This window comes from Saccharomycodes ludwigii, chromosome I (genome assembly GCF_020623625.1).
Source record: "Saccharomycodes ludwigii strain NBRC 1722 chromosome I, whole genome shotgun sequence".
In the NCBI taxonomy this organism is placed as follows: Eukaryota; Fungi; Ascomycota; class Saccharomycetes; order Saccharomycodales; family Saccharomycodaceae; genus Saccharomycodes; species Saccharomycodes ludwigii.
The window spans coordinates 657820-685000 of record NC_060200.1 but is presented as its reverse complement, the minus strand read 5'-3'; the positions used below and the strand labels follow the sequence as shown (position 1 = coordinate 685000).

The window sequence follows — 27181 nt, the reverse complement described above, 5'->3', positions numbered from 1 at the left end:
TGAACCATTGTTAGCAATTACATTAGCAGTTGGTGGTTTGTAGAAATAAGAAGTGGAAGCAGCAGAAGTGGGTGCAGCTCCATTAGATTTAGGAGCATATGGATTACTTGGTAAACTGTTGCTGTCAGTAGTGGCATTGACACTAATTGGTGTGGCAACAGTACTAGCGACTTGCGGAGCATATGGATTACTTGGCACGGCAGGTGAAACGAGTGGCTTAGCATATGGATTCAACGGAGTAGAAATAGCAGCACTGGTGACACCAGTGACAGCAGGCGTATATTTTCTGGCAGGAAGTGGTGCCATTGGAATACTATTGGTTGGTGGGGTAACAATATTATCGGAAGCACTTGGAACATAGGTGCTGTTTTTACCCGGAAGTGGAACGTGGTTATCAAGAATATTGTTGCCATAACTAGGAACACCATAAACAGATGTCTGACGGAGTTGTTGTTGTTGTTGTTGTTGTTGTTGCCTTTGTGTAAAGTGTGGTTGAATGGGCAACCCATGCGTAGCACCAGAGTTTATAATATTATTTGCATATTTATTGTTAGAGGTAGTTGCAACACCAGAAGAATGCTGCTTTTTGCCAGCAGCATTGGAACTACCACTAGATGATTTGCCAGAAGCAATCAATACACGTTGCTTCTCGGTATCAACATCCTTATTGGAACCAGGTAATGCAGTTAAAAACTCCAAAGCCAATTCAAAATCACCATTCCCAGCAACTAAGTTGACAAATTCTAAAAACTTAGCAATTAGTAAGTCATTGTCTAGTGTGACACCACTACCAGTAGCATAGTTTGAAAAACAAGTAAATCTTTCGACAAACTCAGTTAAACACTCCAAATGAGCCTCATAAGCAGTGGACTTTTTGGATTTAATTTCTTGCTCTAATTTATTAAACTCGTCCAACCATACGGAAGCAACTTTATCCAACGAATTACCAGCTAGATATAAAATTATTGCATCTTGTCTATTACCACTTTGTAAGACTCTGTTACCTAGGTCGACCAATAATTCATCCTTATTTTCTTTGTTGTAGTTTAGAACAGCCATAGCCGCGTATTTCCATTGGCTAACATCCACACTTTGAACTAAGTCTTCACAAGATTTGTTTGACACGGAATACAATAACCTAGAAATACCTGGTGTTTGACTAATATATTTGGAAAAATAAGCATTTTTGGCCTTGGATTTTAATAATTCATCGTCAGATTCCAAAGCAATAATTAGTGTCTCTAACAAAAACTTATCATCACTTAAAGTGAAATTCAAAGCAGATTTCATATCACCCTTACACAAATATTTGCTTAATGGAGATGAAGTATCTAATTTAAACATTTCCTCTTTATTGGGGACGTATTTCTCAAATTCTAAATTTTCAAAGAAATCTTCACCATTTTTACTTGAATCTTTGTCATTCTGCTCTTCATCAGCTACATCATCCTCAAAAGATAATGACTCCTTCAATAAAACATCTTTCCCGTCTAATGCTAGTTTTTCCAATAAATTCCAATCTTCTTCATTTGTAGAATCAATTGCCTGTGCCAACCTCTTATTAATAATAGGATTAAAATCTTTTGTCTTTAGAGCATTATCCAACATAGTATTTTTCGAAAATATACCTGGTATGTCTGGTTTAGTGATTTCAACACTATGTTCATCGCCATCATTTTTGATGTAAACCAATTTACCACCAAAAGCCCATTGAGCGGCCGGAGATTTGTTTCCGTACCAAGCTGGTGCATATAAATTGACAACAGTTGGCTTTTCATGACCACTAGTAAAGTTGGCATCTGAGGAAGAAACTGTGTTCCAAAAATCGGCTTCAGTCTTGTCCTTTTCAGCATTGGTATTTTCAATATCAAATTTGGTGGTCAAATCTTGTAAAGTAAGTACTTGAACTTTATTATCAAATGAAGCACTAGCAAAAATATCGGGTGTTTCGTAAGCAAATTTAGTCTTAAAGCACCAATTACCACGAGTAGGGTACTTGGTTAGTAATTCACCGTTATTAGATTCCGGATCCCATAAAATACAAGTATTGTCTCTACCACTAGATAAAAATAAATGCGAGTCTTGTTTACACCAGTCTAAAGAAAGAATTCCCTTTGAATGACCATTGTTGTTTTTCAAAACAGTTAAAGGGGTGTTGGAATTCCTTAAATCCCAGATTAAAATAGCTGGATCAATATCACTGCCTGTGGCAGTGGCAATTTTAGTAGAACTCGTGGGATGCCATTCAACAACAGATAATTGAGCCTTAACACCTGTTGCAGGAGAAGTATAACTTAAATGGATAACTTCTTTTTTGGCCTTCAAATCCCAAATAGAAGCATACGTGGAAGAAGTTCCAGCACAGGAGAAAACATGAGCTAGGTTTTGATTCCAAGCTAAAGAATTGATTTCTTCCAATGGAGTCATGGCTGTACCTGGTCCGCTAGGCGTGTAAGAAGCATCATTAATTTTATTTACATCCCAAATGAAAATTTCGCCCTTGGAACCACCAGATAATAAAATGTTGTTTTGCTTGGAGTTGAAGGTTAATGTTCTAACCGGTGTTGAGTGAGCTGTAGAGTTGGAGGAAATAATGTTATCATTTGATGGATCATAAAATTCAACGGTACCATTATCCAAAGCACCTGCAACAAGTTGTTTATTTGGATCAAACCCCCAGTCTAAATCATTAAACTTGGCAGAAGCTTTTATCTTATTAATTGGTTTATCCTTTTCGATTGACAACAGAGACCAAAATTCCAAAACAGAATCACTAGAAAAATTGGCATCCACAGTACCAGAGGCAGTACCAGTAGCTAAAATTGGTATTTTATCATGAGACCATGTAAATGTTGCAGTACGTTGGTACTCTGCAATTTTGACCATTTTTTTTTTTGTTGGTTTTTTTTTTTTTTTTTTTTTTTTTTCTTTAATTAGTTCTATAATTTTTTTTTTTTTATTTTTCTTTTTAATAAAGTTAGTTTTAAAGACAAAGAAAAAAAAAAAATTATCAATAAAGAGCAAAAAATATATATATATATGTTCTTGTTGTTTATATTTTAAAATAGAATCTTGTGTTGATCAGAATTTCATTTTCCTTTTTTAGTACAAAGAATTATTTTAAAATAAAAAAAAAACAAAAAACCAACGTAAATATTTTTTTTTTTTTTTTTTTTTTCGTGAAAAAAATTTTTTTTTTTTTTTTTTTTGTTCTTATTTCTTAGAAGATGTTTCATTGATGTTATTTTGGCTCATTGTAGCAAAAAAGAAAAGGAAAAAAAAAGAAAAAAAAAAAAAGTTTACATGATAAAAAGAAGTAATTATTTCTTCCCCCCTTCTCCTCTCTTTCTCTGACAATACCCGCAGCTACACTTTTTTTTTTTCTTTCTTTTTCTCTTTTACTGAAACGTAATTTATTTGGAGGATTGCGTGTCTTTTGCCTGTAAAATTAACAACCAATATAAACAATAAGCTTAAGCCGAAAATACAACAAAATAATTAGAGCAAAGTGGCCCTTTTTTTTTTTTGGTTGACTACCGCTGAAAGGATACCCAATTGTTACTACTTGTTTAATTTTATATACGAACTATTCTTAGACAAAGGAATTCAAATCACTATTATGTATTCGAGTTTACAACTCACTGTTATATACTGCCATTCAAATAAACCGAGTCGAAATAACAAGGCTATTTTGTTTCTATATCTTTTTACTAAGTAAAATTGCATAAATTATCATTTCTTCTTTTTTCTTTTTTTTTTAAAAATAAAATAAAATAAATTAAATTAAATTAAAAAAATAACAATATTATAAGTTGCTTGATTATTATTATATATGTCCGATTCTCAGTATTACAAACAAGCCTCTGAAATATACCAAGATTTAAGGGAAGATGCCGAGCAGGATGCAGACAATATAGAAGTATGGGATAAAAGAATTGATAACACTGGATGTTATGTTGAAAACATGGCATTGCAATTATGCCATGCTGAAACTAATGACTGGAGACAATGTTTAAATGAAATGAAGTTATTCAAAGATTGTTGGGAAAGTCATGGTAACAGAGAACGTATTGGTACGGTTGATAAAAACCAAACTGATATAAAAAACTGACCTGGGTAATATTCAAATACTTGCTTACCCCTCCCCTGTATATACTATGATTTTGTCTTTTAATTATATATAACTAAAGATTCATGATTTGGATTTACCTAAATCTAGATAACAACTATAAATTAATTATTATATTACGTGTTTTTCACCTGGTTTAAATGTATCCCGTATTTAAAAAAAAAAAAAAAAAAAAAAAAAGAAAAAAAAAAAAAGAAAAAAAAAAGAATAAATAATTTTTTTTTTTTTTGAGTACAGAATTTCTAATAATTTATTAAAAACCTAATAATACATGGTATAAAACTTTATAAAATCGAACAAAAAAAAAAAAAAAAAAAAAATTAAAATAATAATTATGAACAATGGTATAACTAAGAGCACAAAAAAGAAAAAGAAATTCAGTTTAAAAAAGTTGAATTGTGTTTTAAAGAATTTATTAGATACTGAGTATGACAATGATGACGTGAAAAATACGGCTACCACCAATGAAAATATTCAACAAGATCGAAACCAAGATAATCAAGGCAACCTAGCGAGTAACAAAGACTATAACCCGTTAATAAAAAACAATAAAAATAACACTAATGATAGTATAAGGAAGTTGAAGCCTGATACAAGCACTGAGAAACTAACTACCAATTCTATAATACGAAAAAAACCAAAATTGTTAAATATCCAACAACAAAGACCCATTAATTCATTAGCGTTTGGGGATGATGACAGTAGAACGATGGAAGAAAAAGTAACTGAATTTGTTAAAAATGGACACACTTATATATATTCTAAGGAGAATACAATCATACCAAAGTTAACCGATGACGAAGTGATTCAAAAGCATAAAAATGCCGATGAAAATATGAAGAAAGCATGGTTAGATATAATATCAAAATACGAAAATGTGGCTGATCAGGGTGACGTAATTGACCTACACACGGGTGAAATTATAGAAGATAATGGACATTTAAGAAGTCTAAAAAGTAATAAATCACGAGTAGGTGACAAGTATGTTAGCAGTATATTAAATGGGATAACTATAAGCCATGAAAAATGGAATAATCAAGGTGATAAGAGGTCTTTATCTGGGCATAGCAATATCGATCTTGGAACTGAAGATGAAGACGATGAAGACTATATAGAAACATCTGTAAATACTGAAGATTATGTTTGGACCTCAGAAGATGATACTACTTACAAAAGTAGCGATAAGGATGTTTGGGAGGGTTAACTAATGTAATTTATGTATAATGACATGGAGTTTTACTTCCACCATATTATTGCAATAACTCTGATCACTTCAGAGATAAAATGGACAAGCACTGTCGAGTTCCTTTTTCCTGTAAAACTCATAATGGTATACAGTATCATGAATTTTTCCTTTATCCATGTTTTTCTCTCTATTTAAAAAAAAAAAACACAAAACGTATGTTTTATTTGCTTACGAAATACTATGAGTATCACGTGATGTGATTGATATGATAGTTTTTTTTTTTTTTCCTTCTTTTTTCCAGAAAATTCTATCAGTAACAATTTAAAAAAAAAACAATTTAAAGAAAAAAAAAATTAATATATTTTCATTGAATGAAAAAACAAGCAAGAAAGAAAGAAAAAAAAAAGGATAGAAATGAAGAGGTATCATATATAAAAGATCCAGTAATTTCCTCAGACTTGACTATCACCCTAATTACTTATCAATTCTTAATTAAATGTTTCGCTTTACTTGTTTATGATATGTTGCTAATGCATGCTAATACAAGAATTATATTAGTATTGAGTAGTAGTTGACTGCTAAGTTACTGAAGACTGTTAAAAAAAAAAAAAAAAAATTAAAAAATTAAAAAATAATAATGTCTGACACGAGACAAAAAGTTTATTTTGATATTTCTATTGGTGGAAAACCGGCGGGTCGTGTGGTTTTTGAGTTGTTTAATGACATTGTTCCAAAAACTTGCGAGAATTTTTATAAACTATGTGAAGGCAAAGCCGGCTTCTGTAAAACCAAACCTGATACTCCTTTATGTTACAAAAATTCTATTTTCCACAGGGTAATTAAGAATTTTATGCTTCAATTTGGTGATTTCACCAATTTCGATGGTCGCGGTGGCGAAAGTGTTTACGGTGAAAAGTTTGAGGATGAAAATTTCGAACTAAAGCATGATTCTCCTTTTTTATTATCTATGGCTAATGCCGGTCCAAACACAAATGGTAGTCAATGTTTCATTACCACTACTGCAACCCCACACTTAGATGGTAAACATGTAGTATTCGGTAAAGTTATTCAAGGGAAAAGAGTGGTTCGTACTATTGAAAATCAAAAGACAGATGATAATGACAAACCATTACAGGATGTCGTTATATCTGATTGTGGTACTTTGCCAAATGATTATGTTGTTCCAGCAGATGCTGAAAAAGCACCAGTTGATCAATACGGTGATGACTATGAGGATTCCTTATCTGCTGAACCAAGAGCGGATACAAATGATTTTACCAGTGTTATTAAATGTGTCAATGCTATTAAGGAGATTGGTACCAAAGTTTTTAAAGAACAAAAATATGATGTCGCTTTGGAAAAGTACAAAAAATGCGCTAATTACGTGACTGAGTACTTTCCGGATGACCTATCAAAAGACCAATTGAAGGAACTAAATGATTTGAAAAAGTCTATCTATTTGAATCTTGCCCTAGCTGCATTGAAGGAAGGTTCATACAAGGATGTTTTGGAACCAGCTACTCAAGTTTTGCACATTGAGGGTGTTGATGAGAAAGCACAGGCTAAGGCTTTGTATAGACGTGGGCTAGCTTATTACAATTTGAAAGATCCAGAGATGGCTCTAACAGATTTAGAATTGGCTGCGTCTTATCAGCATGGTGACGCTGGTATTTTACAGGCTATTAAAAATGCTAAAATTCTAAAGAAAAAGCAGAGAGAACAACAAAAAAAGCAATTTTCTAAGATGTTTACTTGATTGTATTGAGAACTAGTTATAAAGTCGGTGCTATGTATATGTTTTATGTATGTAAAAAAAAAAAAAAAAAAAAAAAAAAAGGAAAAGGGGGGAAGCGAGGGTCAGTACCAAGAAAAAAAAATTGGCCCTTTATACTTTGATTTTTGTGCTCCATTTTCGAGGTTTATTGCATATGACTCTAAAATCAGCTTTATGCAACTCTTCAGATGTTTTTAAAAAAAATGCTAACAAGCTATAATAATTAGTATATAGTTTATTCTTTGACTTATAAAATTCATCCAAATGAAATCTAATAAAGAAAATTGTGTTTAATGTAAATCAGTTATTTCCCAAATGTGTTACCTGAAGTTTTTTATTTTCTTTATTACTAAGATATCTTTGACTGTTTTTGGATGGTAAGTTTTCAATTTACCTGCTAATCATATTTTCATCATTTATTACGAAATCTTTTTTTCTTTCATTTCAAAAAAAAAAGCTAATTTGTTGTTTCTGTTGTTTTCTTAATGCTTTTTTATTTTTTTTCCGCAATATGATTCTGACCTAATAAAGTGGCGTAGAAACTACCATAATCTGATTTTAGGTTCGCGAACAAAAAAATTTTTGGTGGCAAGTCAAAAAAAAAAAAAAATAAAAATTGAAAAAAAATTTTTTTCTTTTTCTTTATAATACACACACAATACTTTAATTCTATTTAACTTGCAAGCATAGCGTTTAATAGGCTTCTTTAATATCACAACACTAGTGCAGAAAGGTGGATATATATATATATATAGGGAGAAGGAAAGAAAGAAGGGATAAAGATATATTTCAGGAACTAGATTTATTAGGTTTTATATTTTACTTTTGAAAAGATTGTAACGTTAATTTACTTAATTTAATAAAGAATATATTTTTGGTTATTGTCTCAGGAATTTTCCAAGAATTTGCTTTTTATTTTTATTTAAATAAACTCATCTTTTTCCAAACAATTGTGCAATTTTTGAAGTAACATTGAGTATTCTTTTTTGTAATAACGAAGGAAGATAGCATTTTTTACACCACCAAACGTGTATTTTTTTTGTTTTAGTTATTCATCAATAACTTAAACTAAAACGAAAAGAAAAGAAAAAAAAAAAAAAAAAAAAAAAAAAAAGAAAAACAAAAAACAAAGAACAAAAAAAGAAAAACAAAAAAAAAAAAAGAACAAAAAAAACAAAAAAAAACAAAGTATTAATATCCAATAACTAAAACAACAAAAAACCTTTACAAAAAAGAAAAAAAATTTTTTAAAAAATATCAATACTATCCCTCCTCTGTCAAAAAATTTTTTTCAAAAAAAAATTCAGTAATAAGAAGCAATAAGAAGCAAAAAAATATCAAAAATCTAATAATAATAATAATAGCAATAAAATAATGGTTGACTTTCCTTATTCCAGTGCTCCGTTACGTACGGTCAAAGAAATCCAATTTGGTATTTTTTCTCCGGAGGAAGTTCGTGCCATCAGTGTTGCCAAAATCGAGTTTCCAGAAACTATGGATGAAACTGGCCTTCGTCCAAAAATTGGTGGTTTAAATGATCCAAGATTAGGTTCGATCGATCGTAATTATAAATGTCAAACATGTGGGGAAAGTATGAATGATTGTCCTGGTCATTTTGGTCATATCGAATTGGCCAAGCCAGTTCTACATATTGGATTTATTTCTAAAATCAAAAAAGTTTGTGAGTGTGTCTGTATGCATTGCGGTAAATTATTGTTGGACGAATATAACGAGCAAATGAGACAGGCAATTAAGATTAAAGATCCTAAAAGAAGATTTACTGCCGTTTGGACCTTGTGTAAATCCAAAATGACTTGTGATACCGATGTTCCATCATTGGATGATCCAACAATTTATATTTCCAGGGGGGGTTGCGGTAATACACAACCAAGTATTCGTAAGGATGGTTTAAGACTAACTGGTACTTGGAAAAAAGACAAAGGTACCGATGATACTGACCAGCCCGAACAAAAGGTTTTATTGCCAGATGAAATTTTAAATGTTTTTAAACATATATCTAGAGAAGATTGTTGGAGATTAGGCTTTAACGAACAGTTTTCTCGTCCAGAATGGATGATTTTAACCGTTTTGCCGGTTCCGCCACCACCAGTTCGTCCATCGATTTCCTTTAATGAGTCACAAAGGGGGGAGGATGATTTAACTTATAAGTTGGGTGATATTTTAAAAGCTAATATTAACGTCCAGAAGCTAGAGTTAGATGGATCTCCACAGCATGTTATTCAAGATATCGAAAAGCTATTGCAGTACCATGTTGCTACGTATATGGATAATGATATTGCTGGTCAGCCTCAGGCTTTACAGAAATCAGGTCGTCCCGTCAAATCTATTCGTGCACGTTTAAAGGGTAAGGAAGGACGTATTAGAAACAATTTGATGGGTAAGCGTGTTGATTTTTCTGGAAGAACGGTTATTTCTGGTGATCCAAATTTAGAGTTGGATCAAGTTGGTGTTCCGTTATCTATTGCTAGGACCCTAACATATCCAGAAATTGTCACGCCATATAATATTGACCGTTTAACACAATTGGTACGTAATGGACCTAATGAACATCCTGGTGCCAAGTATGTTATACGTGACAATGGTACGCGTATTGACTTGAGGTATAGCAAAAGAACTGGTGATATTCAGTTGCAATACGGTTGGAAAGTGGAGCGTCATATTGTAGATAATGATCCAGTTTTATTTAATCGTCAACCTTCTTTGCATAAAATGTCTATGATGGCCCATAGAGTAAAAGTCATGCCATATTCTACCTTTAGATTGAATTTGTCTGTTACCTCTCCTTATAATGCGGATTTTGATGGTGATGAAATGAATTTGCATGTTCCACAGTCTGAAGAAACTAGAGCAGAGTTATCTCAACTATGTGCTGTTCCCTTACAGATTGTTTCTCCACAATCTAATAAGCCATGTATGGGTATTGTTCAAGATACGTTGGCCGGTGTCCGTAAATTAACGTTAAAAAGTACATTTATTGAATACGATCAGGTTTTAAATATGTTGTACTGGATCCCTGAATGGGACGGTATTGTTCCTCCACCAACTATCATTAAACCCAAACCGCTATGGACTGGTAAACAAGTTTTATCGATGGCAATTCCAAGCGGTATCCATTTACAAAGATTTGATGATGGTACTACCATGCTTTCACCCAAGGATAATGGTATTTTAATCATTGACGGCAAAATTATGTTTGGTGTCGTTGATAAAAAAACTGTAGGTTCATCTAGTGGTGGGTTGATTCATGTTGTTACCAGAGAAAAGGGTCCTTATGTTTGTGCAAGTTTATTTGGTAACATTCAAAAGGTTGTAAATTTCTGGTTTTTACATAATGGGTTTTCTATTGGTATTGGTGACACAATTGCAGATGAAAAAACGATGAGAGAAATTACAGAGTCCATTGCTGTTGCCAAACAAAAGGTAGAAGAAGTTACCAAGGAGGCACAAGCTAATTTACTAACAGCTAAACATGGTATGACTTTACGTGAATCTTTTGAAGATAATGTCGTTCGTTTCTTAAATGAAGCTAGAGATAAAGCTGGCCGTTCTGCGGAAGTTAACTTGAAGGATTTAAATAATGTTAAACAGATGGTAAGTGCTGGTTCCAAGGGTTCCTTTATTAACATTGCTCAAATGTCGGCCTGTGTCGGGCAGCAGTCTGTCGAGGGTAAGCGTATTGCTTTTGGTTTTGCTGATCGTACTTTACCGCATTTCTCCAAAGATGATTATTCGCCAGAGTCTAAAGGTTTTGTGGAAAATTCCTATTTGAGGGGGCTAACACCTCAAGAATTTTTTTTCCATGCGATGGGTGGTCGTGAAGGTTTAATTGATACTGCCGTCAAGACTGCAGAGACTGGTTATATTCAACGTCGTTTGGTCAAGGCTTTGGAAGATATTATGGTTCATTATGATGGTACCACCAGAAATTCTTTGGGTAACATTATTCAATTTATTTATGGGGAAGATGGTATTGATGCAAGCCACATAGAAAAGCAGTCTATCGACACTATTTCTGGATCTGATGCTGCATTTGAAAAACGTTATAGAATCGATGTGTTAAATCCTGAGCATGGATTAAACCCAGCGTTATTGGAATCTGGTTCTGAGATATTGGGTGATGTCAAAATACAAGCCATTTTAGACGAAGAATACAAGCAATTATTGAAAGACCGTTCGTTTTTAAGAAAAGTGTTTGTTGATGGTGAAAATAACTGGCCATTGCCAATTAACATTAGACGTATAATTCAAAATGCACAAAATACGTTTAAAATTGACCGTACACGCCCTACGGATTTGACGATACCGGAAGTGGTTAATAGTGTAAAGGAGTTGCATTCTAAGTTATTGGTCCTACGTGGTAGGAGTGAAATATTAAAAGAAGCGCAGGAAAATGCCATTACTTTGTTTAGTTGTTTGGTTCGTTCTCGTCTTGCTTGTCGCAGAGTCGTAGAGGAATACAGATTGAATAGAGAAACTTTTAGATGGGTTTTGGACAACATTGAATCGCAATTTTTAAGATCTGTTGTGCATCCTGGGGAAATGGTGGGTGTTTTAGCTGCTCAATCTATTGGTGAGCCTGCCACACAAATGACACTAAACACTTTTCATTTTGCAGGTGTTGCTTCTAAGAAAGTTACCTCAGGTGTTCCTCGTTTAAAGGAAATTTTAAACGTCGCTAAAAATATGAAAACTCCATCCCAAACGGTTTATTTGGAAGAAGAATATGCCGCTGACCAAGAAAAGGCTAAATTAATTAGATCTGCCATTGAGCATACCACTTTGAAAAGTGTTACGGTTGCCTCTGAAATTTACTATGACCCAGATCCACGTAGCACCGTCATTGAGGAAGATGAGGAAATTATCCAGTTACATTTTTCATTGCTTGATGAAGAAACAGAAAGAACTTTGGACCTACAATCACCATGGCTATTACGTTTGGAGCTAGACCGTGCTGCTATGAACGATAAAGATTTGACCATGGGTGAAGTTGGTGAGAAAATTAAAGAAACATTTCAAGACGATTTATTTGTCATATGGTCCGAAGATAATGCCGATAGGTTAATTATTCGTTGTCGGGTTGTGCGTGATCCAAAGACAATGGATGAAGATATGGAAGCTGAGGAAGATCATATGTTGAAACGAATTGAAAACAACATGTTGGAAAGTATTACTTTACGTGGTGTTGAAGACATTAGTCGTGTTGTTATGATGAAATATGATAGAAAGATTCCAAGTGCAACTGGTGAATATCATAAAGTTCCAGAATGGGTTTTAGAAACAGATGGGGTTAATTTGTTTGAAGTTATGACGGTTCCAGGCGTTGATTTTACCCGTATTTATACTAATTCGTTCATTGATATAATGAATGTCCTTGGTATAGAAGCTGGTCGTGCAGCTTTATATAAAGAAGTTTACAATGTTATTGCATCTGATGGTTCCTACGTTAACTATCGTCATATGGCTTTGTTGGTGGATGTCATGACATCTCAAGGTTTCTTGATGTCTATTACTCGTCATGGGTTTAACAGATCAGATACTGGTGCCCTAATGAGATGTTCCTTTGAGGAAACAGTGGAAATTTTGTTGGAAGCCGGTGCTTCTGCTGAGTTGGATGATTGTCGTGGTGTTTCTGAAAATGTTATTTTGGGTCAAGTTGCTCCTATTGGCACTGGTGCTTTTGATGTGATGATTGATGACGATTCATTGATGAAATATATGCCCGAACAAAAGATTTCTGTTGGTGTGGATGATGGTGCAGCTACTCCTTATAGTAATGATGCCGGGTTGGAAACTAGTGATATTGAAATTAAGGACGAGTTAATGTTTTCTCCGTTGACCGATTCTGGCTCTAGCGATGCTATGGCGGGTGGGTTTACTGCCTATGGTGGTAGTGATTATGGATCCGCTACATCACCCTTTACCGGGTATGGTGATGGTGGTATGTCTCCAGGATTTGGTTCTCCTACATCTCCTGGATTTTCTGCTACTTCTCCATCATACTCCCCTACCTCGCCTTCGTATTCGCCTACCTCCCCAAGTTACTCACCTACTTCTCCAAGTTACTCACCTACTTCTCCAAGTTACTCGCCTACTTCTCCAAGTTACTCACCTACTTCTCCATCATATTCGCCTACGTCCCCAAGTTACTCACCTACTTCACCTTCATATTCTCCCACCTCACCTTCATATTCACCTACATCTCCAAGTTATTCACCCACTTCCCCCTCATACTCGCCAACATCGCCAAGCTATTCACCCACCTCTCCAAGTTACTCACCAACATCACCATCTTACTCTCCTACGTCTCCAAGTTATTCACCAACATCACCATCTTACTCTCCTACATCCCCAAGTTATTCGCCTACCTCTCCAAGCTACTCGCCTACTTCTCCAAGTTACTCTCCTACTTCGCCATCTTATTCACCAACTTCACCAAGTTATTCTCCTACATCACCTAATTATAGTCCACCAAGATCCCCAACCTACACATCGAATAAACAAACTGAGGATAGTGAAGATAATGAAAAATAATTTCAATTTAGGTATTACCTCGAATAAAAATTCTATTTTTTATTTAAAAAAAAAAAAAAAAAAAAAAAAAAAAAAAAAAAAAAAAAAGTCTCTTGTTTATCTTCTACTTTTAATGTGGGTATCCACTTATTTTCAGTATATCATTTATTATTATTATTATTATTTTTAATGTCTAGTTATTTTATTAAGTGTTATATATAATTTTTTCTTTTTTTTTTTACATTATTCAATTGTATTTTTACACTTTCATTTATTATACTTATTATTTATAGATTTTAAAATAAAATAAAAAAATAGTAAAAAAAAATAGTAAAAAAAAATAGTAAGAAAAAATAGTAAAAAAAAAAAACAGTAAGAAAAAAAGAGTATATGTGTTTACATCTAATATTTATAAGAATTTATAAACTAGTAAAAACTAATAGCTAGTTGTATACCTTTTTAGAAATCAAGCCTTTAAAAATTTCAAAACTATTACCATCTGGCTGTAAATTGTATGTTACACCTGTATAAGTATTATCGCTTCCAACGGATAACTCTTTTGCAATCAATAAACCATAATCTTCTGTGATACCCACAATTTTAGCACGTACGTTTTTATGCTCTGTTAAAGTGACAATTTGATTTGAATGTAACCAGAACTTATAATATTCTGGTAAAATGTTTGAAACTCCCACATCTAAAAATTGGTTTATAATACTATTTAGTATATTAATATACAGAGCCAATAATTTCTCATGACGAACCGGTTCCAATAATTCTCTGTTATCTCTGGCACGTTCTTCGTTAATCATGTTAATTAGCATTTGAATGGAAACAGATGGAGCATTATTAGTTAGATTAACACCGCAGCCAATTAATAATTTGTATGCATTATCTATAAAACTGGTATTAATTAAAATACCCGCCGATTTAACATAAGCCGGTTCCAAGTCAGTTAACGGAATTACCTTATCATTGTTCAAATTAGTTATTTTAATGTTCTTTTTGTGACAATATTCTGGATTCAAAATATACAAATCATTAGGCCACTTGATTTTAATAGGGATATCTTCGTAACCATCGGCATATGAATTAATAGCCTTGCACCATGCCAAAGCAGCCAGATATTGAACAAATACGATAGATACAGGTTTTCCTGTGGTTGGTGATATCAAGGGGAATGTTGTAACCACAGTTGAAGCTAGCAACCCTGGTGGACTGACCCAAGAGTTACCGCCTCTTCCTCTACCAGATATCTGGGTAGTACCGACAAACACTACTGAATTGTTAGGCAACGCGTTTAATAAGGTTTTGTTACTATCAAGTGTGGTACTAGTAGACGTAACAACATCTGCGTATAGCAACATAGATCCCAAATTTTGTTGGGTGTTTAAAAAGGTAAAATACAGTTCAGCATCAAAGTTTGGAGTGTAGTTTAATGGAACAATTGATTCATTAGATTCTGGCAAAATAATGTTTTTAACGACCTCAAGTGGATCCACATATCCATCCTCTTTTTTGGAGACTTTAATACTGTTTTCAAAACCCTGATAAATTCTGAATGTTTCCACATTACTGGTAAAGGTAACAGAATTATCGTCATTGATGGTGATAGCATTTTTAATATTATTCTGGAAGTTATTGATTAAAAACTTTCTGTCAGGTTTAACAGAGACAAAAATTGGACTAATTTTGAACTTTTGGGTTTTATCAGGCTCGTTAACTGACAATCCTGCTTGTTTGAGAATGTAAACCATAAATTTTTCACGAAGATCATTGCCATTTTTCAACGTTTCCACAATAGAAGCGTTGTACTGGTCATCGTTAGATTTTTTAAGTAATTCTGGAACATATTCAGGGTGAGTTCCAACTAGTAAGGCTTTCCCCCTCCCAAACTTTGCTAAAACAACAGCGGAGTCAATTGTGTTTTCTTTTTCACCCTTTTCAATATGCAGCGGTTCTGTGTATTTAGCTAGGATTTGTACTTTATCATCAAAATTCTCTGCATCAATGAATGAACCACCACCATTATGGTAGCATGGAACCAACAGACCATTATCAGCTTTTAAATTAACAACACGGGCACCCTTTTCGCTATTGTATTGAAAGCCTGAATAAGCAGGACCTCTACAATTCCCTGGAAAAAACTGTAATTCTCTTGATCCGCTTACTTCCATAGTGGGATGGCCTTTATAAAATTCACAAAAACTTGAACCAAAATATCCTCCTGCACAAAAACCAATGTAAACACCTCCCTTTTTGGAAACAAAGCTCTTAATATCGTTAATTATTGGTTGACACTCTTTGACATATGGTAAGTCTGCGCCGCCAGGAAAAACTAATGCAGATGTTTTTGTAGTCCATGGTTCGGTTTTTAAACCTTTGATAGAAACAGTAGATACTGCATAATATGGTTCTAAAAATTTTCGAAGAGTTTCAATCGTATGTCTAACACTATCTGGTGAAGAACCCGGTCCGTTATAGACTAGTACATTCATTGTCGTTGATGAGATTTTTTAATAAACCGATTTTGGAGAAGATTACTAACCAAAATGCTACAAAGACTTGGTCATTCGATTGTAATTGAAAACACCAGTACGTGAAAAATAAGTATAAAATTCAAGAAAATATAATCAAAAAAGAAAGAAGAAGAAAGAGAAAAACAAAGAGAGAAAAAAAAAAAAAAAAAAAAAAAAAAAAAAAAAAAGAGTAAAAAAAAAAAAAAAAAAGGCACAGGGGAAAAAAAAAATTGGGTTTAAAGATGGCTAAACTTGGGATATATTTATAGTTGAAGAAGTTGTGTTAGAAACTTGATTTATATATATATATTTCTTATTTTTAATACGTGTATATTTAAATTTAGTCATTATGGAATTTTTAAATGCCTACTTGTCAATATTATAAGTATTTTTGTTGATTTTTTTTTTCTCTGCTTTTTTTTTTACTCTTTTTTTTTTTTTTTCTTATTCTATTTTTTATTTTTTTTTATTTTTCTTTTCAGTTTTTTAAAAAAATTTTTTTTGAAATTTCATTGATTAGATATTTTCAGCTACAATATTCTACAATGAATTCCAACTTAGATTCCTCTCCATCACTTAATAACTTGAGCCATACTAACACGAATACTTTATAGTCTTTAAAACAAGACTTTTCAATAATTTAAGACTTAATTATTTATTGCCAATTGTGGTACAAAATGTTTCCTCTGACTCGTTTCAATGCAAAAATGTTATTAACTAATACGCTTAGTAGGTTAGAAGTAATGAATTTTAGTTTAAAAATAAAAAGAATAAATGTGCCCGTTCATAAATTTCCTCATGTCATATGTTGGAGAAAAAAATTGAATTTTCCATGTGTAAAATACAATTATGCCAAATTCTATTCATCAAATTGTATTACCAAGACTGATACTTTTAATAATCATCATAATAGCATTGGCCCTGGAAAAAGAGAAACTAGGGCTCATAACAATAACGACGGCGACAACAACTGCAATAATAATAATAATAATAATAATAATAATAATAATAATAAGACTTTATTTACACTGCCAAATATTTTAACAATATCACGAATTATAGCGACTCCGTTTATTGGATATTTTATTATTGCAGAACAATACTTATTAGCTTCGTCATTATTTGCATATTCCTGTATTACAGACTTTTTAGATGGTTATATAGCGAGAAAATTTAACATGCAGTCGTCAGCAGGAACTATATTGGATCCAGCAGCAGACAAATTATTAATGTTGGTAACAACTTTATCTTTTTCTTTACCCAGTGGACCTCAGGTCGTACCTTTAAGCATTGCATCTTTAATTATTGGAAGAGATCTATTTTTGGCATTCAATTCCTTTTGGATACGGAGACAAAGTTTGAAACTTAAATATACACATTACACATCTAAGATATTTTGGGATTTCTATCATTATCCTAGCGTTGAAGTGAAGCCAACTATTATTTCTAAGTGGAACACTTTTTTTCAAATGTTATATTTGGGACCTGGTGCAGTAACTGCATTGTTTTTAAGAAAAAAAGATGAAGATGAAACCGAAGCTGAGCACACTCTAGATGAAAATAATACAGCTTGGTTCGATTATTTTGGGTATTTCGTAGGTTGCACCACTATTTTAAGTGGTATGTCTTACATTGGTAGATCGAAATATACAACAAAACTTATTAAATGAGGTATATGATAGAATTAGTTTACATTTAATTTACATAACGGTTCCCAGTATTAGTTGGAAGGGGAAGGGGGAAAGAAAGAAAGAAAGAAAGAAAAAAAAAAAAAAAAAAAAATTGTTCACGTACATATTAAATAAATACAATTTCATATTCTTTTTATTTTCTCTAACGACTAAATGTAATATCATCAATACGTAAAATAGATTTTACACACTCTGCAGATAAAGTAATTGCACTTGTGTTAACCAATAAAGGTTGCAAAATATGTTCTTGAACAGCATCACTTGTGGTCCCTGAGCGTCTTACTGATATAGCGGCATACTTTTCGCCGCGCTCATGTTTGGCACGAAGTTCAGTGACAACTTTAATACTATTCAATCCTGCATTTTCTGCTAAAGTGGTTGGTATGATTTCCAAAGATTGGGCAAATTCTTGCCAAACAAAGGATTCGACACCCTCTTTAGCCCTAGCTTCTTTCATTAACAAACGTGAGGTTTCGATTTCTGGAGCACCACCGCCCGCTATTAAAGCCGATTTTTTAACTAAACAACGTACAACGCATAAAGAATCATGAATGGATCTTTCAGTTTCATCTAAAACCATATTGTTTGCACCACGAATAACAACTGACACCGTTGGAGTGGTGTGTTCTTCTTTATGTTGGATGCCTGTAATTTCTACAATCTTGGAACCATCGCTATCAATTTCTTCAACCAAGTCAGCAGAACCCAATCTATCCTCGGTAAATAGTTCAACATCAGAAATTGGTTTACAACCTAATGATCTGCTCAAAAACTCAATCTCCTCTCTTTCGATATCCTTTATAACCATAATCTTTAGCTTAGCTAAGAAATGTAAAGCTAATTCATTAACTGCATCTCTTAGGATGGATTTTTGGATTAGTAAGACATTACATTTAGACTTTTTAATTTTTTTACAAATATTCAACAAATAGGCTCTTTCTTCTTTTAAAATCTTATCCATTTGTCTATAATCATTAACCACAATGTTATTTTCTGTATCAGGCTTTGGTGGAGAAATTTGGAATTGAACTAAACCAATACGGGCTTTTTCCATTCTCGTTGGGCCACCGGCTTGTTTAACAACAGTTTGGGTTAAAACAACACCATCAACCATAGCAGTATCGTCAATTGTGCCGCCTACTTTTTTAATTAAACGAATGTTTTTCAAATCGACATTTTCTGAGTTTTTAGAGGCAATACGTAAAACGCAATCAACACTCAAAGGAGCCAAGATAGAACTATACTGAGAAACGATCTTAGAACTCAAAGAAGTAGAGGCTGCACGAATCAAAGCATCTTTATCTTTGTGAAGATCAATTTTGACACTCATTTCATCTAAAATCTCTACACACCTGGAAGCAGCATTTTGGAAGGACTCAGCAATTAACATTGGATGAATGCCCATGGATAATAATTTTTCACAAGCCCCTAATAAGGCACCTGTTAAAATAACAACAGAAGTTGTGCCATCTCCTGCTTCTGAGTCTTGTGCAGCAGAAACTTCGACCAACATTTTGGCTACTGGATGAAGCAAAGCCATCTCTTTCAAAATTGTATGGCCATCATTAGAAATGACAACTTCGCCACGAGATGTTTTGATCATTTTATCCATACCCTTTGGGCCTAGACTCGTCCTAATTGAGTCTGCAACAGCACGAGCTGCGATGATATTGGCTTTACGAACTTCCTGTGGTTTTTCTTTATTTTTGAAAACAGAATTAGAGGGTGAAGCAGTTGTTTTGGTGGCTCTGGGAGTAGACATGACGCTAGCTGACATTTTTAAGTTGTTTATTTTTAACTTTTAACAACAACTATAAGTTTCAGTGTATTTTTTTTTTTTTTTTTAAGAGAAAAAAGAAAAAACTATTTTATGTGTTGTTAGTGTATGTGATGGTGGAAGAAAAGAAATACAATAGAAAGATGTCATGGAATGTTGTGGCAAATTTATTATTTCCACCTTTCAAACAACAAAAAGAAAAAAGGAAAAAAAAGAAAAAAAAAAAAAAAAAACTATAAAATGGAAAGTACGCTTCTTACGGAAAAAAAGAAAAAGTGTCCGATGGATATATGTCCGATGGATATAAAAAGGGTACTTGAAAACCTTTTAATTATAACCGAACCATTAACCACTTATGCAATGTATTATTAAAAGCCTTATCTAAGATAAGTTAAATATATTAATAATTTTTTTTTCCCAGTTTAAAAACGTATGTTCCATTTAAAAAACCTAATTTTACCCTAATAGATTGCTGTTTTGTTGATAAAAGTACATTGTTTATGTATAATACTATTGATGAATCCTTTTTCTCATAATATTAAATGCTGATTAACGTATATCACTATTAGCTGTTGCGATTGATAAGCATAATTAATAATATATTGTTGGCCACAGGTAAGTAGAAGCAACAATGAACTAAGAGAATAAGAACAAGAATAATTAAGAAAAATATAAAAAGGAAGAATATCCAGAAAGGTATTTTTCGTGATTGATTTATAGTTTTAAATAGTTACTATTATTATTATATAATTATTACTTTATACAAAAACCGAGATGGAATAAGAAGTTGGTCATCAAATCCGAACCCGCTACATATATTAAGTAATTTTGATTCGTACTTGGAATGGTTTTTCAAGAAAGTGCCTTGTTGGCGCAATCGGTAGCGCGTGTGACTCTTAATCACAAGGTTACGGGTTCGATCCCCGTATAGGGCTTTTCTTTTTTGTAATTCTAATTATTATTAGATTTTCCAATTTACATTTTTTTTTTTTTTTTTTGTTTCTTTTTTTTATGTTATTTTTTTCTATATGTATAAAATATATAAATATATATTTTTGTTCTGAAAACCAAATTTTCAACTCTTAGAATATATTATTACAAAAAGAAAGTCTTTAATACTTAAATAAACAAAAGAAAACAAAAACAAAAACAAATACACAATTATAATGACTACAACTGATTATAAGGTTTTATCTGAACTACCTCCTATTTCTAAGGAAAGCGTTGATAAATGTTCGTATTCTAGTTGGTACACCACTTTTGAAAAATATACACCCAAATCGCATATAATTAAACCATTACCTGAAAAGTTTATAGAATATATTAAACAAGATGGGATTTATTTACCTACCAATGGGAAAGATAGTGAGAAAGAAAGAAGTGTAAATGGCAAAACAGATAGCGACAGTGATATCTGTTGGGAAAACTCATGTATGGAATTAGCCTCGGATGATGGTAGTGATAAGGAAGAGCATCCAGTTACTCAAAGAATTGATCCATTAGTGGATTTTCCTGAATTTCATCTATTATTGGAAAATAAATTTCTTGAAATCAACGGACCAATATCGCCTAAATTAAATTGGTCTTCTCCAAAAGATGCCGCTTGGATTTTACCATATAATAACACAATGCTTTGCAGAGAGGTAAATGATCTATATCTACTATTAAATGCTTCCAATTATACAATGCATGACATATTAACTCCCTACGAGGATGTCCCTGATCGTGAAGACGAGGAAGGTAATTGTTATGAATTGGTTCTTAGGGAATGGGAAGATATTAATCCGGCTTTGGAATTTCGTGTTTTCATTGCCTGTGAAAGTAGGCAGATCTTAGGTATCTCACAAAGAGATATGAAAACAAACTATCAATTTTTAGAAAATTTGAAGACTGGAATACAAGAAAAAATCGAGGAATTTGTAGAAACTGTTTTTTTAAAAAAAGACTTGTTTCAAAATGAAAAAGGTGTTGTGATCGATGTATATGTGCCACGTCCCTTCAACAAAATTTGGTTGATCGATGTTAATGCCTTTAGTAGGTCTACTGATCCTTTGTTATTTAGTTGGAATGAACTAATAACTAAATTGGGAAATGGTAAAAGCCCAAAAGCATCTGTGAGCGATTTTGATGTCGAATTTAGACTAGTTTCCAAAACTGCCGTTGGCCATAGAGACCATACAGAAAACCAAATGCCGATTGATATCGTTCAAGCTAGTATAGATCCTGAAAGTTTAAGGGAATTGACGTATCAGTGGAACGAGGCTTTGAAATTACAAGAGAAAGAGGATAAAGAAACTAGAGATTCTTAAAAATAAGGATAGCGATTGACAATGATGATTACTAGTTAGTATGTATCATATTTGTATGAGATTTACTTTGCATCCATATATTTGACATTTATGGTACCTTACTTGCATTTCTATAGCCTATCCCTAATATTTTGGTATTCTAATTTCTATCGATTTGTATATATTATTATCGTTGGTGCCGTGCTTTTGGATTGTATATCTATCGCGTATGCTTTCCCTTAGATGTTTTTTTTTTTTTTTTTTTTTTCAAAAGTCTACACATTTATCTTACTTTGTTTCCCCAGTTTTTTTTTTTGTTATTTATTTGAGTATGTGATCAGTATTTATTATACACAACAACAACTTGATTATTATTTTCGCTGATAACTGTTATTAAAGAATTATTAAAAGAAGAAAAAGAAAAAGCAAGCTTTTTAGCTATTAAACAAAATATAGAATTCACACATGCATTCTTTAATTAATTTGGAGTAAATAAACACATAAAAAATAAACTACATCCATAAAATAACCACAAGGCTTTATAGATGGGTAAAACCCTTTTTTTTTTATTTTTTATTTTTATTTAATTCTTTTCCTTGTTTTCCTCCCCATTTCTTTGTTTATTTATTTATACATTTGGTTGATTAGTTGATTCTCTTTTTGCTTTTTTCTTTCTTTTTCTTTTTCTGTTTATTTGATATTAATATTTTAACCCTTGAGCCATTGTTTTTATAGAAAATAGAGAAACCCATTTATAACAAACTACGATACCGCAAAGTGGAAAAAAAAAATGACTATTATTCAGCAAACTAAACCAAACGCCTTAATAATTGGCACTGGAGGTGTCGGTGTCATCGCCGCATATTCGCTCTCCTTCCAAAATAAGTGCAATGTGTCAGCAGTTGTCAGGTCAGATTATGACTATTTAACCAACTCATCAGGTTATAACATTACATCATGTGATTATGGCAAAGTTGAAAATTGGAAACCAGACAATATTTATAGCTCCGTGGAAAAAGCCAGTGAAGCAGGTATATTTTTTGATTATATTGCGGTAACAACTAAAAATATACCTGACGGGCCAACCCCCTTGGATAAAATCGTTGAACCTATTATAAACTCTAATATTATCAATTGGGACCATGATTTAGATAGATCTACAAATATAGTTTTAATCCAAAATGGAATTGACATTGAACATCAATTAGACAAATTTTCGATTGATCGTAATACTAGGGAAAAACCATCTGTTTGTTGTATTTCTGGTGTTCAATTGATTTGTTCTACAAGAGTTGGAAAATGTCTAATTGATCATAAAAGTAAGGATAACATCATTATTGGTCCTTTTGATCCTAAAGATAAATTAGCTAATGAAAAATCACATGAGTTTATTGATTTGTATTTCAATGAGGGTCACAACATGGCAGAATTTGATAAAGATGTTCGTTACACAAGATGGAGGAAGTTGATATACAATGCCACAATTAACCCCCTAACAGCTTTAGCAGAATTAGATTATTCCAGGTGCTATGAATTTGGTGATAAAGAAAAAAGATCTGACTCTGGGTATTATAGTAGCACAGAACAAAAAATTTTACGTCCAGCAATGGCTGAGGTAATGTGCATTGCTAAAAGTGAAGGGTACGAATTACAACAAAGCGATATTGAATTCTTCTTGAATGAAACAAAATATATTTGCTACAAGCCATCAATGTGTGTTGATGCTGAAAACAACCAATTAACTGAATTAGTAGTATTATTAGGGAATCCCTTAAAAATTGCTAAAAAGAATGGTGTTTACACTCCCCTTTTGGAAATGCTCTATAATCTAATGGTTATAAAACAAAACACTATCAAAGAAAGAAGAGGTTTAATTAAATTTGATGAGAAAACTTGCAAAGTTATAGCATAATTTTTATTTTTATTTTTATTTTTATTTTCAATTTTAATTTTATTTTCAATTTTAATTTTATCTTCAATTTTAATTTTTGTTCGCTATCGCATTGTAATTGAACCGGTTCCGGTCAAAAAGTTTATAGCATATTGAGATGAAAGATACGATTTCCATTAAAAAAGCCGCTAAAGGGAAATTTATTAGGCGATATCCCAAAGCGGAAACTGCGAATGTGCATTTATATTATGTAATTGATAAGAAAACTAAATACTCGTATATTTCAAAAGAGGTTTAATGAGTAATAAATAAAAATCAATCATCTCTGCACTATTGGGTTTGTTTTGAATAAGTAAATAAGTACGAAACCTAATTTTTCATATATAAACAACACCAAATATACTAATATCCTTAACCATAATCCAAACCTTTTTCCCCCCCCCCTCCCTTCTTCTGTCTTGTTATCTTAACAATATTTTCTTTTTTTTTGGCAGCAAAAAAAAAAAAAAAAAAAATTACTGTATTCCAATTAATTGTTTATAAAGAAAGAAAAGAAACAAAGGGAAAGAAAGAAAAATATATATCCAAATTTTCAATTAGCATGACATATAAAAAACCTTTGTGTTTAGTAATTGGTGCTGGTGGAGTTGGTGTTTTAACAGCCTATTCCTTGTTTAAAGCAGATAAATCTAGAGTCGCTCTTGTAGTCAGATCGGACTACGAAAAATGTTTATCTACTGGTTACAACATTCAATCTTGCGATTATGGTGAAATTAAAAATTGGAAGCCTGATTTAATATACAGATCGGTTGAAGATGCCGCTAAATCTGGTGAATTTTTCGATTATATTATTGTTACCACTAAAAATATTCCTGATGGTCCATCTCCAGTTTATGCTACAATTAAGCCAGTAATAAAGTCTAATATTAAAAATTGGCCGTCCTTAAATTCTTCATGCAGTATAGTTTTGATTCAAAATGGAATTGATATTGAGCATGAAGTTATTGACCTGCTGCATAGAGAAGGGTCTGCAAAAAACAAATTCAACTTATTATCAGGTGTTCAAATGATCGGGTCTATTAAAGTAGGACAATGCGAAATCAAGCATCAAAGTAAAGATTCTGTTTTAATCGGACCATTTGACCCCAATGATCAAGAAGCTGTTAAAAAGAGTCATGAATTTGTAAAGATGTATGATACACCTGAAAATTTCGTCACATTTGATCATAATGTTAGATTTTCTAGATGGAAAAAATTGATGTACAACGCTACAATAAACACCATGACAGCTATTGTTCATCTGGATTATTCAAGGTGTCTGGAATTCGGTAAGAACACCACTGAGGCTGGTATTATTAGACCGGCTATGAATGAAATTATGGCTATTGCCAAATCAGAGGGCTACGAAATTGATCCAGAAACTGCAACTATTTTAATTGAAGCTGATAGAGATTTGGTTTATAAACCATCTATGTTGGTTGATGTAGAAAAAACGCAATTAATGGAGTTAGAAGTTATTATTGGTAACCCATTAAAGGTGGCCAAGAAAAATAATGTTGCTACTCCATCTTTGAAGATGCTGTATTATTTATTAGTCATTATCCAAGGAAGAATAAAAGAAAAACAAGGTACCTTAATTTTTGACGAAAATACAGCCAGAGTTGTGCAATAAGAATGAAAACAGTTTTACACTGATACTGGTTGAAATAATTTTAAACACTAGTTTTATGTAAGCATTCAATTTTTCTTTTTTTGCTTTTTGCTTTTTGCTTTTTGCTTTTTGCTTTTTGCTTTTTGCTTTTTGCTTTTTGCTTTTTGCTTTTTGCTTTTTGCTTTTTGCTTTTTATCTTTTATTTCTTACTTCGTTTTAATTATTTTTTTTTAATTTTGATAGTAGGCGGATTTATTTTTAATATCGGCATTTCAGTAAAAAGAAAAAAAAAAAAAAAACTTTTTCCCCGAAAGCGTAGGAATTTCGGGTGTATCTTCTTTTTCAGAAAGTGACCAAAAAAAGATTAAACCGGGGTTATAAAATGTTTTCCTAGTAAACAAGATAGCTTAAAAATTAAGATAAATCTGTAGATGAGTCCACACATAAACATATATATATATATATACATATACATATATGTTTTAATATTCAATTATAAAAAATAAATTTATAGCAATTTGCTTTTTTCTTATACCTTGTTTTCAATCATTTCAATCAAAATAAAAAAAAATATATATATATATATATATATATATACATATACATAAAACAAAAAAAGCGATATCATGTTCGATAAATTACCTCATTGTTTAGTTATTGGGGCAGGTGGCGTTGGTGTCATCACAGCCTATTCATTATTTATTGCTGGCAAGTGTATCGTTTCCATTATCGCTAGATCAGATTACGATATTGTCAAAACTAAGGGCTATAATATTAATTCGTGTGATTATGGTAATTTAGAAGGTTGGAAACCACATCATTGTTATAAGAGTGTTGAGGCAGCAGCCATGTCTGGTGAATTTTTCGATTATATTATTGTTACTACTAAAAATATCCCAGATGGTCCAACTCCAGTGAGTCGCATTATTGAGCCAGTTATTGAATCAAACTTGAAACTGTGCCGTACATCTGCCAGTTACAGAAATAAAGTGTGTAATATTGTATTGATTCAAAATGGTATTTACATTGAAAATGAAATTATCGAGCTATTAGAAACCATGAATACTAGCAGTGCTAAGGTTTCATTAATTTCAGGAGTCCAATTGATTGCATCTACCAAGGTTGGTTCTGCCAATATCATTCATAAAAATACCGACCATCTAACTCTAGGTGCTTTTGATCCGAACGATAAAACAGCTGTTGCATATAGCAAAAAATTTATTGAAATGTATAAGAATGAGGGTAAAAATTACGTAGAATTAGACACCGATGCTAAATATACCAGATGGAAAAAATTATTATATAATGCCACAATCAATACTACTACAGCTCTTACTTCCTTAGATTTTTCTAGATGTGTTCAATTTGGTCCTGAAACTACTGAATTTGGAATTGTGAAGCCAGCTATGCAAGAAGTTATTGCCATTGCTAAAAGTGAAGGCGTTATTATTGATGAAAAATTAATTGATTTTTTTTATGATATTACATTGAATTTGGTTTATAAACCATCAATGTGTGTAGATGTCCAAAAGGGACAATTGATGGAATTGGAGGTTATTTTAGGCAACCCTATCCGCGTTGCCGCTAAAAATGAAGTCAAAGTACCACATTTGAATATTATATACAATTTGTTATTAATAATTCAAGGTAAAATTAAGGAGTCTAGGGGGTTACTTGTTTTTGATGAAAAAACAGCTAGAGTGGTTAAAAAGTAAAATAAAGATGCATATACATATGCTAGATT

General features: G+C 32.3%; 12 protein-coding genes and 1 non-coding gene across 13 annotated transcripts in view; 10 read left to right on the top strand and 3 right to left on the bottom strand.

Annotated features, from left to right (window-relative positions):
* Positions 1–2886, bottom strand: part of SEC31 (Sec31p) — a gene marked incomplete at both ends in the record, with an annotated part of 4047 nt that extends 1161 nt beyond the window's left edge. The window contains one exon of the mRNA XM_046078011.1: positions 1–2886. This exon is cut by the window's left edge and continues 1161 nt beyond it. Coding sequence (XP_045936618.1) covers positions 1–2886 — 2886 coding nt within the window.
* Positions 2887–3832: 946 nt separating this feature from the next.
* On the top strand, positions 3833–4111 carry COA4 (Coa4p; the record flags this gene model as incomplete). Its single annotated transcript, XM_046081516.1, has 1 exon — positions 3833–4111. The coding sequence occupies one exon, from the start codon at positions 3833–3835 to the stop codon at positions 4109–4111; it is 279 nt and encodes a 92-aa protein (XP_045936617.1).
* A 352-nt stretch (positions 4112–4463) lies between these two features.
* SCM3 (Scm3p) lies at positions 4464–5333 on the top strand (the record flags this gene model as incomplete). The annotated part of the gene is made up of 1 exon (XM_046078010.1): positions 4464–5333. The coding sequence occupies one exon, from the start codon at positions 4464–4466 to the stop codon at positions 5331–5333; it is 870 nt and encodes a 289-aa protein (XP_045936616.1).
* Positions 5334–5952: 619 nt separating this feature from the next.
* CPR6 (peptidylprolyl isomerase CPR6) lies at positions 5953–7071 on the top strand (the record flags this gene model as incomplete). Its single annotated transcript, XM_046078009.1, has 1 exon — positions 5953–7071. The coding sequence occupies one exon, from the start codon at positions 5953–5955 to the stop codon at positions 7069–7071; it is 1119 nt and encodes a 372-aa protein (XP_045936615.1).
* Positions 7072–8463: 1392 nt separating this feature from the next.
* Positions 8464–13641, top strand: RPO21 (DNA-directed RNA polymerase II subunit RPB1; the record flags this gene model as incomplete). The annotated part of the gene is made up of 1 exon (XM_046078008.1): positions 8464–13641. The coding sequence occupies one exon, from the start codon at positions 8464–8466 to the stop codon at positions 13639–13641; it is 5178 nt and encodes a 1725-aa protein (XP_045936614.1).
* Positions 13642–14063: 422 nt separating this feature from the next.
* BPL1 (biotin--[acetyl-CoA-carboxylase] ligase BPL1) lies at positions 14064–16118 on the bottom strand (the record flags this gene model as incomplete). The annotated part of the gene is made up of 1 exon (XM_046078007.1): positions 14064–16118. One exon carries the CDS (start codon positions 16116–16118, stop codon positions 14064–14066), a length of 2055 nt encoding a protein of 684 aa, XP_045936613.1.
* A 728-nt stretch (positions 16119–16846) lies between these two features.
* On the top strand, positions 16847–17809 carry CRD1 (cardiolipin synthase; the record flags this gene model as incomplete). Its single annotated transcript, XM_046078006.1, has 1 exon — positions 16847–17809. One exon carries the CDS (start codon positions 16847–16849, stop codon positions 17807–17809), a length of 963 nt encoding a protein of 320 aa, XP_045936612.1.
* Positions 17810–17972: 163 nt separating this feature from the next.
* CCT4 (chaperonin-containing T-complex subunit CCT4) lies at positions 17973–19607 on the bottom strand (the record flags this gene model as incomplete). The annotated part of the gene is made up of 1 exon (XM_046078005.1): positions 17973–19607. The coding sequence occupies one exon, from the start codon at positions 19605–19607 to the stop codon at positions 17973–17975; it is 1635 nt and encodes a 544-aa protein (XP_045936611.1).
* Positions 19608–20469: 862 nt separating this feature from the next.
* SCDLUD_000266 lies at positions 20470–20542 on the top strand. Its single transcript has one exon. It is a non-coding gene; the product is annotated as a tRNA-Lys (tRNA).
* A 231-nt stretch (positions 20543–20773) lies between these two features.
* Positions 20774–21916, top strand: CDC123 (cell proliferation protein CDC123; the record flags this gene model as incomplete). The annotated part of the gene is made up of 1 exon (XM_046078004.1): positions 20774–21916. The coding sequence occupies one exon, from the start codon at positions 20774–20776 to the stop codon at positions 21914–21916; it is 1143 nt and encodes a 380-aa protein (XP_045936610.1).
* Positions 21917–22685: 769 nt separating this feature from the next.
* On the top strand, positions 22686–23807 carry SCDLUD_000264 (ketopantoate reductase family protein; the record flags this gene model as incomplete). Its single annotated transcript, XM_046078003.1, has 1 exon — positions 22686–23807. One exon carries the CDS (start codon positions 22686–22688, stop codon positions 23805–23807), a length of 1122 nt encoding a protein of 373 aa, XP_045936609.1.
* A 580-nt stretch (positions 23808–24387) lies between these two features.
* SCDLUD_000263 (ketopantoate reductase family protein) lies at positions 24388–25458 on the top strand (the record flags this gene model as incomplete). The annotated part of the gene is made up of 1 exon (XM_046078002.1): positions 24388–25458. One exon carries the CDS (start codon positions 24388–24390, stop codon positions 25456–25458), a length of 1071 nt encoding a protein of 356 aa, XP_045936608.1.
* A 605-nt stretch (positions 25459–26063) lies between these two features.
* Positions 26064–27152, top strand: SCDLUD_000262 (uncharacterized protein; the record flags this gene model as incomplete). The annotated part of the gene is made up of 1 exon (XM_046078001.1): positions 26064–27152. One exon carries the CDS (start codon positions 26064–26066, stop codon positions 27150–27152), a length of 1089 nt encoding a protein of 362 aa, XP_045936607.1.
* Between the last annotated feature and the right edge of the window lie 29 nt (positions 27153–27181).